Source organism: Bemisia tabaci, chromosome 8 (assembly GCF_918797505.1).
Source record: "Bemisia tabaci chromosome 8, PGI_BMITA_v3".
NCBI lineage: Eukaryota > Metazoa > Arthropoda > Insecta > Hemiptera > Aleyrodidae > Bemisia > Bemisia tabaci.
The window spans coordinates 35,639,202-35,651,549 of record NC_092800.1 but is presented as its reverse complement, the minus strand read 5'-3'; the positions used below and the strand labels follow the sequence as shown (position 1 = coordinate 35,651,549).

General features: G+C 36.7%; 1 protein-coding gene across 5 annotated transcripts in view; it reads right to left on the bottom strand.

Annotated features, from left to right (window-relative positions):
• The window catches only part of LOC109038747 (uncharacterized), a 36,462-nt gene that overhangs the window by 21,478 nt on the left and 2,636 nt on the right, over positions 1–12,348 (bottom strand). For 4 of the 5 annotated variants that reach the window (XM_019053919.2, XM_019053921.2, XM_019053923.2 and 1 more), the window contains exons 3-8: positions 10,895–11,064; positions 9,512–9,567; positions 8,066–8,881; positions 6,999–7,157; positions 4,584–4,651; positions 3,665–3,696 (exon numbers count right to left, since the gene is read on the bottom strand). In XM_019053919.2, coding sequence (XP_018909464.2) covers positions 3,665–3,696; positions 4,584–4,651; positions 6,999–7,157; positions 8,066–8,881; positions 9,512–9,567; positions 10,895–11,064 — 1,301 coding nt within the window. Of the gene's footprint in view, positions 1–29; positions 1,128–3,664; positions 3,697–4,583; positions 4,652–6,998; positions 7,158–8,065; positions 8,882–9,511; positions 9,568–10,894; positions 11,065–12,348 lie in introns of those variants that run through there. The other variant, XM_019053920.2, reaches the window with a different exon arrangement.

Sequence of the window (12,348 nt, the reverse complement as noted above, 5' to 3'; positions counted from 1 at the left end):
TAAGGAAGCGAAAGTCAACAAGAGTGATGTTGATGATGGCCGTAGATCATGAAAAAGATGTATTTACTAAATTGTTGCACTGCAGGCTCCATTGTTTTCACATGATCCCAACTATTTTTCTTTCTGACCCAATCCATGTTTTGAATTTTATCCTTAAATAATATCAGTCAAAATTTCAGTTTCTGGCAACATTTTCCTTGAGAGAAATTTTAGAGGTTGCATGAGCTTCTTTTCTGTGAGTGATAAGATCGCGCCTAAACTGAAAAGGCTTCTTGCAAGCTGAGCAAAAGAATCTTTGAATAGAATGCTTGGTGGCAAGGTGAAAATTCATGTCGCTTTTCCGTTTAAAGAAAGTGGGGCATAAATTGCATTTGAATGGTTTGTCATGAGAATGTGACACTAAATGCTTCTGAAGACTCACATCATTTTTGAAACTTGAGGGGCACTTTGGACAATTGAAGTGTTTTTCAACAGAGTGCGCTGCTGGATGTTTTATCTTCTGATGCTTTTGTAATCCTGCTACAGTTTTGAAACTGATACTACAAGTGGAGCACTTTAACGTTCTGGTGTGTTTTTGTAAGTGTTTTGAGAGGTTGGTGCGGTTTCTAAAAACAAGTGAGCACACACTACATTTGAATGGCAAATTGGAGGAACTACGTCTATCTACGGCTGACCTCTTATTTTTAATAGGGTTCACAATCAAATGACTTTGAACAATTGGAGCAACCTGAGTCTGAGAAGACTGAGAAGCATGTAAAATATTTTTCCTTGGAATGGACTCTGACTGAGAACTTCCAGATGGAGACTTTGGTGACCGCTTCAAATCGGTCAATTTGGGACAGACATCCGGTAAATTATGAGAATTTTCCCGGAGGTTTTTCTCGATATTGTTAGCTGAAGCCTGTTGTACATTGCTGCGCAAAATACTATCTTTCACATGTTTAATCCAGTGCTGATAAATTTCGGCCTTTGAACTGAATTTCTCCCCACATTTGTAGCATTCGATTTTTTTTTCTATTTCCTCACGGCCAATGACATTCCGATTTCCACTGCTATTTGTTGTCACTCTGTGCTTCTGAGAGGAAACCGAATTAGACGTGAACAAAGTTGGGTTTGTAATGCTGGCACTGGTTAAAAACAAATAACACATGACTAGCGTTAAAACAGAGTGTACTTAATATATAAAAAAAAAACAAAAATAAAAACGAATTCAACAAATGCCACGTTCAAAAAAACAGGGTCATCATGGCGCAAATTCTACAAAGCACCATCAACGATAAAAAAAGCTGCCATTTTACAGCAAAGGAAAAGAAAACAAGGGACAATTTGCAAATCAGTTGCATAAGTAGGGGCCGTTCATAAAATATGAAATGCTCCAGAAGGGGGGGGGGGGAGGGTCAATGAAAACTGTGAGACATTTTTTTTACATGTTAAAAGATAGTCAATGACAATCTTAGGTTTTTTATTTCCTTGTCACAGGATAGAAACCAGCATCAAAAAAGCATTCGAGGAGGGAGGTGTTAAAAAATCATCCATTTACAATTTCATCCCTCATATACTATACATAATGAACCTCACTATATAGACATCATTATCATCAATGCATCGATTGCATTAGATTATTAATTAGTGATGAAAAAATATGCCAAAAGAATCCTTTCTCGGAATGAAGATTTCATAACAAAAAAACCATATCGTATGGAGATCTAGGCCATCATAGTCTCCTATCTCAGCTCAGAGAGAAACTGCTGTTAAAAAGGCAAGTAGACCAGATCCTAAACCAGGACTTTTAAATCGTTGCAAGCCTGACTGATCAAAACTTGAGCAAAATTAATGAAATGCAGGTTGGGACTCCGAGGAAACGAGTGATAGCAGAAGAGCAGTTGGACATATTAACTATGCCAACGGAACTATGTGTATTAAGAAGTGAGCCCTGAGACCCATAAGAACAAATGCATAACAGGGCTCACGTCATAATGCACACAGTCCCATTTCATAGAAATACGTCCTGTTATAAGGGCAAATAGAAACAAGCAAAAAGTGCCTACCACGAGAGGAATAGGGATGGGGATCTACCTTGAAAGATATGAACTGGTCACCAGCAGTGGAAAGAGCATGGGAACCCAAGCAAACCTCAATCTCCTTCCCTGCAATGTCTCACCCATAAAAAAAAATGTCAACCCACAAAGAAAATTTAACGAGGAACTCTTTTTAAATATCACAATAGCGAATCATCATGTGCTAAAATATGAAACGTGAAAATTCAGAATTAAAAACTGTAATCTAAAACTTTATCTGCTACCAGGCCTACCAGATGTATACCAGATGATATCTCCTTTCTTCTAAATGAATCTGCTGTGGGGTGGTTTCTTATTTGGGGGGGGGGGGGGGGAGGAGGAAGAGAAGGTGAATGGTCTAAGCCATGTTTGGGAGAGGCATAGATCACTTAAAAAATAGTTTAGAGCCAGCCTTTAAAATGATTTTAAACATACACTTTCAAGACTCCAGAGATGAAACAGAGAGACACATGTACGCATGCAGAAAAAAAGGCGGAGAAAAGAGGAAACAGCAGCGTTCAATAGGCAAAATTTCATGAGAACAGTTAAGATGTTAGTGGTAAACTTGCATGAAGTTGCTAAAACAGAATATGGCACTGAACTAAGTCTGAGCAAGAAAAAAAAGTGTCACATGTATTCTTATGTATGTAATGAATGTCCCAGCTAAAAAGTGTACCTTTTCAGAGCAATGAAAATGGCTCATTGCAAGATCTTCTGGTTCTGAAACCAGGATTAAAATAAAACTTCTGACAACTTGCACAGTTTGTATGAAAATGTACCAAGAAAGTATTCCTCTATTCTTCAAAGCATCATTTTACTTCAAAAAATTTAGACTAGTGAATGTGACAACTTCTATTTGAATGCGGAGCTCTATAGACATAACTTTGCCTCTTGAACGCTGACACCACAACCAACTGAACAAAGAAAAAGAGGTGAGCTAAAATCGTTCCTCAATATTGAAAAGAAACTTTCAAAATTACATGAAATAAATCTTATGAAGATTCAACCAGCACAGAAGACGCAAAAGTCAATCCATAAAATAGTAGATCAATTTTTCTCCTCTTCAAGGATATGCTTAGATAAGAAATCCAACTACCTTTGGAAACTTATGAATTTGATGTCAACTGAAAATTGAGGTGAATTTATAGCAGGAGTAAACAAACATCGAGATATCGAACGCATTTTGCTTTGATACGGATTCACTCTTTTGACACAAGTTTTGGCAACAAACCAATCGATTAAGCCTGGAGGTTCATTTCAGCTGTTTTCCCCTAAAATATCTGTTTTGTGCACTCTAAAATTAAACGGGAAATTAAATGTTTGACTCAACTGGTAAGGTGTAATTTTTGTGTTTGGATACTTTCAACTGTATTATATTGTTTACAAAATGTATTCTTTGGGAAGAAACAGCTGAAATAGGCCTCTAGACGTTATCGCTATTTTTTCACTTGGAAAGCTGCCCACTTTTTGGACAACCCGTTGAGAGAAAATAATTACTGAATGTATTTCCTTATAGAAATCTTGAAAACTCGAAGCATTAGATGAGGGATGACTTAGTTCACATCTGATTCTATGTTCAGTTACCCATCATTGAAATAAATGCTTACCTTGATCTTTCTTTTGGCTCCTGATTATCAGTCTGAAAAAAAAATAAAACGTAATAATATGAAAACACGTGTTTTTGAACATGATGCAATAGCAGGTCAATGAACAAAATATTCATTCAAGCACAATGGAACATGGTTTCAATTGAAAATTTCATATTTTGGGCAATTGTTAATTGGATGACTTCAACCAAAACAGCCTCACTGCATTTCATGTTGCCTCATTCTCTTTCAAGTTTTGTTTTTTCGGCTGACAAACAACATATTGCCTTGGAAGTTTTTGCACATTTTCTCTGACTTACAGAAAAAAACTACCTATAATTCAAGTCAGAATAATCATAATTTTTCAGTTGAAAAAATAAAATATGAGAGGAACTTGCACAATGCCTAATGAAGTCAATCGGATTCTACTTAAATCCGTCCGATTTGGAGATAGGCTGGATCGAAGCATTTCTAATTGACATTAGATATATGTATACCTGAACAGGAATGACATTTCATGTCCCTGATTTACTTACAATCAAAAGAACAAGTTAAAAAAACATGGTTTAGGAGTTAATTTTCTAAGTTGCTGTTAGAGAATTCTTCTGTCCAGAGGGTTTCCATGAGAAAAATTTCCACCGCAACTTGCAATGTTTGATCGTTTACATATCCTTAGTAAATTGGGTTCCACTATCTGTCCTATGAGCTTTGATTGTGGCATCAAGAAAAAAGTTTTTATCCATCACTCAATGATGCCAAAGAGATTATGTTTTCTGATTTGTTCAACTGAGCGATGACATCAGCCACCCACTCAACAGAGAGACTAAGCTACCAGTTAAGTCACCGATCGAGATGAGGTAACAGTTATTTACAGATCCTTCAATAGGTAAGTGCTGTTTTGGAGTCAACAATTATACCCTTCAATGGAAATTTTACTTACTTCTTTGTTAACTTGTTGGAGACATTGTTCTAACTCGAGGAGCTCCTTTTCTAAGTTGTCACCAGTATCTGCAAGGAAAAAATAAATAAATTAGGACTGTTATACTTATCAAACAATTGATACGTTTTAAACTCACAAAAAATTTACATCAAATTTCTTCAAAGCTTTAAGATTTACGGAGGACCTTGAAGGTTAAAATTTAAATTAAGAAAAAATTCATGCCGATTAAGATAATATTTCCATAAAAAAATCAGGTCAGAGTGATGATTATTAAATTGTTATCGAATGACCTTAATCAATATATACTAGGGGGCTGCGCCCTGGCCGCTACGCGGCCCAACCCCCTGAAGGCGCTCTGCGCCATCAATGGGCCGCTTCGCGGCCCTATTTTTACCCTCCTATCAGTGTTAGTTTTATTTTTACCCTAAAAAATTACGATATAAGGTATACTTTAATTTTAAACTTTACTTGTAATTACTTTAAAATTAAAAGGACGCGTTTTGGAATGACTGCTTGATGAAATATTGCAGTAAAACAACGAACGATTTTAATCAGGTGATAATTAAGTATACCGAGAGACGGGAATCGAACCCACACCTTGATCTAGGTGGACGCTTCCGACGTCTTTGACGACTCGGCCACCGCTCGTCTTGAGGGGGCAGAGCGAATCTTGTGTAGATAAGTGTAGAGCTGATGCGCAGGCTACACAGCTACTGCGCAACCTCCTCGACCACTGCGCATCCTCCCGCGCATAGCGGTAGCAGTCTCGGAGCATTCTGAAAATTCACTCACTTTTATAACGTGATTGTAAAAAAACCTGGGTCCTATTTCCAAAATCTGAAAAGAGCGGGCTCATCTAGGGCCAATTACCCGTCGATTACCGCAAAAAACTTGGAAATCGGCCCGGTAGAACGCTCAAACGAACTATGACAAAAAATATAAATTTACATTGTTTAAATGGGAGAATTCGCAACTTTACCATTTAATATAAAAAAACCTGGGCCATATTTTGAAAATCTGAAAAGAGTTGGCTTATCTAGAGACAATTGCCCGTCGATAGCCGCAAAAATCATAAAAATCGGCTTGGTAGAACGCTGGAACTAAGCGTCACCAGTTTCGCAAAATTAGGAGGTCTGGGAGCTTATAGTATAGATTTTCATCCATCTAGGTCATTCAATTATGAGATTTAATAGCCCAGACGCAGTTGATGAAGGACGTTCAATTGGTAATTAGACAGATTCAATCGGAGTAAGAGTAACTGCATTTCATATTGCCTGATTTTCTCTCGTTTTTTTTTTTTTTTTTTTTTAATTTTTTTTTATTTTTAACAGAAATTGAAACTTGTGTACACCTATAAACTTTCTGTGGATACAGTCTAGATTATTTTAAATGTTCTAACACTTTAAGTTTCAGTGTTGCTTAGTTTCCTGTTTAAAAAATAAAACATCAGGGAAAATTGAACCACATTCCTCGATTCTAAACTACATACAATTTTTAGCTCATCCATAAAAGACTAATGTGCATAAGGAAACTAATAATACAAACGTTGTATCTAAATTTAGCCAGTGCGAAATGTCTGGTGTACAGATTTTGCTCAAATTTGTCAGTCTCTTAAGTCCCTTACTCTCAGAGAGACCCAACATTACCAACAAACTACTCGAACTCGACTCGAGCTCAACTCGGCTCAAGGGTCATTTTCAAAGCTCGAAAAAACTCGAACTTGGCTCGAATTAGTGAAAAAATACTTGAACTCGGCTCGAATCCAAAAAACCAGGCTTACACAGCCCTACTTAAAATGGCTTAAAAATGTTGTGGGAGAAAAAAGTCTGATCGATTCCTGAAGTTTCTGCCAATCAATTTGGGACACCCAATGTAGAAGATCTTTCCTCTGCTTTTACCCAGGATATAAAGTTGAAATCCAAATTTTTCTTGATGTTAAAATCACTTATATTGATGCTAAACAAAAAATAAACTGCAAAATTTCCAACATGAAAAATTACTAAAATAAACAGGAAAAAAAAACTTGGAAAAATGGAAGATGGCATTTTTCTGTAAAGTAAAAAAACAGTTTCCTCACTCAGATATTTTAAGGATTTTTTTAAGTTTTCTCTTTAAAACTTAGGAGATTTTCTATCTTTTTTAAAACAGCCAATGCAACTAGGGCTGTAAACCTCAATTTCTGGCCTTATCCTGAGGTCCATTCTCTGACTGTTTCAAATTGAAAACCGTTGGTTTTCTTTCACCTTTCCTGAATTATTCAAAGGAACACTTCAGAGTTTAGAAAAAAATCAACTTTTTCATTTAAATTCGGATTCTAAAGAGCTATATTGATAAAAATTTATAAATCATATGACCTCAGAGCTGAGAGAAAAGGAATTCCCAGTTCTAAGTAACTGATCTGGTTCAGATACATACCTTTAGCTCGATTTTGACCAATAGATGACTCAGGTATATTCAGGGATTCATGGAGAGGATTACTTTTACATGTAATGTTTGACACATTTAAAGCACAGCTAGATTCAGGTACAGGAACATACTCTACTTGTTTCACAGGATGTGCAGAATTCGAGGGACCTAAAAGTTAAAAAAAAAAAAAAAATTAAATTTAATGGCAATTTTGTTTGAAATGTGAATTAGGCATTAGGTTAAATCACTCACACAAATCAATCACTGAAAATCTTCGAAAAAACACACACCTCCTCCCCCCTTGAAAAAACACCCAGATGGTCATTAATCGAGTCTCCTCTAAACTCAAAGTAGGCATGCAAAAGTAAATATTTTGTAATTCATGACGGGATCGGTGAGAAAGGACCTCCTCTTCCGAGCAATTTTTTGTTCATTAGTTTTAAATGCACGAAACTCGAGGTAGAATAATATATATATTATTGATTAGCAAGAGAGAAGGAGAGGTAGAATAATATATACATAAAAGAATATAAGTAGTAATATTTAAGTGCTGTATTTAAGTGCTTTTAGTGTAATATTTAAGGTGCTGTATGAAGCACCTGATAGAAGTGTATTTTCGTTGATGATCGGTCGAACCCAAATGGGTGGATCATGCGGATTTTTATTTTGTTTTGACGCGATCATAATTTTGCAGAACAACATCGGGACTCAAGAGATGGAGAAAAGGTGGAATTCTTGCAAACGTCGGCACCAAAATATAATCCTACAAAAAGTAAGGTTTAGAAATGACCTGATGAAGATGATGGCATCGGACCAGCATCAATTTCGAAAGTCTGTCCTCAAATGTTTACCGACCCGATTATGATCTAGCCGCCATTTTGGCTCCACCAATCATCAACGAAAATACGCTTTGGGAATTGCGCCTTGTAGCAGCCACATAGACATGATCCTCTCATTTCCATTGTTTTTTATTTTGATATACAGAGGGTCATTCCTGATCAGCGAGGTCTTTCAATTCGGCGTTTACTTATCTTAAAATGTAGAGCAAAACACTAATGACGACACACACTTATTACCTTCATCTGAAAACGACAGCTCAGTTTTAACAGCCACATCACTGCCCATTACGTGTGACAGTAAAATAGGAGAATTTCCTTGGTTTGAATCCGAGTGGGAATCATACGATGGATTAAGCTCATGATGAAACTCGTCAGTGGGCACTAACGATTTTTTTGATGTGTCTCTGAGATTGTCTGATTCCGGGAGTGAGTTCACACTTCCGATGTGGGTTATGATAGGACCATCCTCTCCTTCCGATTTTCTCTTTTTCTTCTTCTTCTTCTTCCTAGTCTCCTCGGTCTCAAGTATGTCAGGATTAGCTTCAGAAACTATTTGCACCACATCAGAGTTGCGTTTCTTCCTCTTCTTTGATTTACGATGATCTGAATTGAGAATATTTTCTTCGGATTCACATTCTCCTTTACTATCTCCTTTACTCGAATCGCTCATTTTTAGGCGGTAATATTCCTCAAATTCAATTCTATTTTCATCGCTCAATAATTCTGCAAGCTTGAGCAGTAAGTCTCGCATAATCATAAGCTTCTTTTCATCATTGTCGAGATGATCCAAGGAGATATTTGTTTGATTATTACTGTTTACTAACTCTTCTTTCTTTTTCTTCTTCTTCTTGCTCTTTTCTTGTTCTTCCCTTTCTTCTCCAGCAAAATTGTCCAAAGGTTCAACTGCTGGGCTGCATGCAAGATCTGAATTCTCTTTCTTGTTTTTTTTTTGCTTCTTATTGGGAGTCTCAGATGAGTGTCCTACTAACAATTCAGGGCTCACATTGTTTGAAAGTTCATGCAGTGGTTTAACTTGGAGGCCAATTCTATTCTCTGAAAGATAAAAACAAATTCTCAGTATTTAAAAATTTACTAAAATATCAATATCATAGCACATTTAAATTATCTATTTTACGCACAGATTTTGTAAGAGCCTATTTCATGATAAGGGCCTGTGGTAGCTTATTTTGAGAATGCACAACTACACAAGGTGCTAATTTAAGCAAAAATTTCTGAATCATGCAAAACAAGCCAATTCTAGAAATGTAAGCATGATCTGTAAACTCTCCCAGCATGTTAGTACAAAAGAATGCCTACAACATTACTTGTTTTAATAGATGCAAAATCTAAATCTGCCAATTTTGGGGGGAATAGATTCCACAAAAATACGTCAATTGTTGCATAAATCGCTGAAGATTGGCTGTAGGGCATCATTTGGCACGTTACACAGGGAAATTTTTCAAAACGAAGTTCAAATTTGAATGTGAGATGAAAAAATGCACGTAGATATTACTCGACAATCAACAGTCCCGAATTTTTGAAGACTAAGATTTCAATTTGTATTAACTATTCCGGGCATACCTACCAAAAACGAGAAAAGAAAAAAAACTACTTGGACTAATTCATTGTGGATACAAATTGGTAAAAATGAACGAACAGACAAAAACATACAATGGGACGTACCTGTTTGAGTAGAAATTTCAATTTTCTCCTTCTCATCATTACTGGTTCTCAGAAGTCTGGGGAAAAAAAAAACAGTATTTAAATTACAAATGCATTTCGTGCATTGCAAAGCTATAAATATGGGTTGTTCCGATCAGTCTGTTGCTTGCATGAGATACAACCAACTGGATAAACTTTTTTGCTTTTTCTTGATTCCAAACTTTCCGAATTTGTTAATTTTTTCCTAACTTCCCCTAACTTCGATCAAAACTTGGAATTCTGTTCTTTCAATTACACTTATTTTTCTAAATCCTGGACAAGATCCACATTTCTAGAGATTCAGATTAGAGAAAAGTTGTTTACACTCAAGTTAGTCTGGTATGGACATGTGCAAAGGATGGCAAACGATTGATTGCCCAAGCAAGTTTTCGATTGGGTTCTTCTCAGAGGGCGACGGCGAGGAAATCCTGTGAAAGGTTGGCGACAAGGAGTGGAGGAGGAGATCTGCGGCCCAACCACAGACCTCTCGCTTCCATCGATATTGATAGAACTAGGTTCTATTTCAATGGAATACCCTTCGAGGGTGACCACAGACCTTGATCTATAGAAAAGACTTTTGGAAAGCTGTTCAATAACTCATGGGTCAGTGGAACTGCTTGATTCCAACGAAATTGAGGTTAGGGTTCTTCTTTAGTTTACATGCTTCTCACTCGTCGGCCGTTGAAGTTGATTTGGGTCAAATTATTGGTTGAAACCTAAATTTTGAGGTTAGTGCGTCTCCCATCATAAATGTTTTCCAACCTGCTTCTTCTTCTTTGATGAATGCATCAAGGAAGGTGATTGGTTGAGAACAACTTCCTCTTTTTCAGTTAATTGTTCAACATCACATGCCTTCCATTGCCGTTCCATCGCGGTCCGTGGTCGCAAAAATTCTATCGATGGAACTGCTATGAAACAAACTCGCACTTCTATGGCCGAGAGCCATAGAAGTCTGTGGTCGGGCTGCAGGTGGTGCCAATTGCCTGATGATCTCTGGGAGGACGAGGGGCGATGGCGATTGGGCGTCCAGAGCGCAAGGCTGCGCTGTGAAAGCAGCTTAATGTATGTGTTTATGTTTACGCTCTCTAAAATGGCACCTGCTGAAGTTGCTGAATTGACGCACTACTCGCAAAATTCCCTAATTTTTCCCATGAACTTCCTGATTTTTCCAAGCTGCTCTAAATTCTTTAGCTTTATCAGGTCATGATTTCAAAATTATTTGTCAACAGATTTCGAGTAAAAATATAAATTAAGTAGTTTTTGTTAGAAAAAATAAAGGAAAAGTGAAAATTTTTACATATTCCTGTAAAATTATCAACACAGTAATTTGGCATAAATTGATAGAAAAAAAAAACAGGTACTCACTGTTTTTGAAGCCTTTTTAATTCTTTCTTTGTCCTTTGATGGGATGACGAGTCATCTGTGACAGTAAAAAAATCAGCAGGAAGGTGAAGTTCCAGCTCTTGTACCAAGGTTCTTAACACACTACCTACTTTTAAATTGTGCCATTCTATCAGTCTTTCTAAGTGGATACTCTGTGATAAAACAAAAAAAGAGGCATAGGTCAAACGAATAGATCTAAAGAAGTAATCATTAGGAGCCTAAACACGAGAGGCTATTCACAAAAGCAACAAGAACTAAGTGGTTTTTCTCCCCCAGAGAAATAAAAATACTAAAAAATATCAATACCAGATTAATTTGGTGGAAAAAGTTTGGGCATTTGCCTGGGGAAAATATTTTTTTGTGAGAGTTAAAATGTGACCAGGCATGAGAAAAGGGGATATGAGGAAAAACAAAATTTTTCAGGAGAGCAAAAAAATGTGGGTCAGGTCAAAATGATAAATTTTCGTTTTTTTTATTAAACTCGAAGTCTCATATTCTCTCAAAATCACTATCGACAAGATTACAAGCAATTGAAGCTAACATCATTGGAAGCTGGCAAACGCACATTGACTCCATCTTGACTGGGCTTTTCTTAAAATAGTGATTTGTCCACCCGTGAGCTTAACAATCTAGAAGTCATTTTTGAAATCTGAGGGGTTCTTTCCAGCAAATGATGGGGAATAAACGCCACTCAGGAGTGGTGTACTTATCTTAAATATTTCCGATTCCACTTTGAGGGCCTCTTTCCCATTATGAGCCACAAATGAGGCGTTGGATCCAGAAAGGGCATTTCTTGGTTGCGGTGTTGCAGAGTCTCCACCGCTAATTTATATTTAAGACAGGAAACTACTGGGTGAATTTTCAGAAATTTTCTGTTTTCAGTATTGTAAAATTATAAAGAAAATTCAGTACAAAATTCGACAAATTCCAAGCGTTTGCTTCAATTGTAAAGGGATGAAACGTTAGCAAAGATTCTAAGACGACGCAACTACTTAATGCCCTTTTTGCACCCAGCACTTCAAATATGTTTGTCCCCAACAACTTTGCTCAATCAAGGTCAATGCAGTAATACAACAGCCATTATTGGGGTGGATTCGTCCATTGACTCTTGATCAAAGGAGCTGTGAAGAGAGGGGAGAAAAAGAGGGAAAAAAAGAATTAAGACGATGAAGAAAATGAAGGAGCAAGAGTGAGAGGAGCTCCATAGCAGGACAACAGTGACGAGTTTCGTTTGAAAATGTACACATTTACTCAAAAACAGTTGCAGATTTTCTCTTTGAATTTTTGGGTAGTTTTTTTTCTTTTTCAAATTCTAAAAAATTTCTGGAAGTTTTTAATAACTAACATTCCTCCAATAATAAGTGAAACAGAAAGTTGTCAGGCAAAACTTTGATACATTGCGATGCCATTAAGCCTCCTGGCTATTGAACCAATTC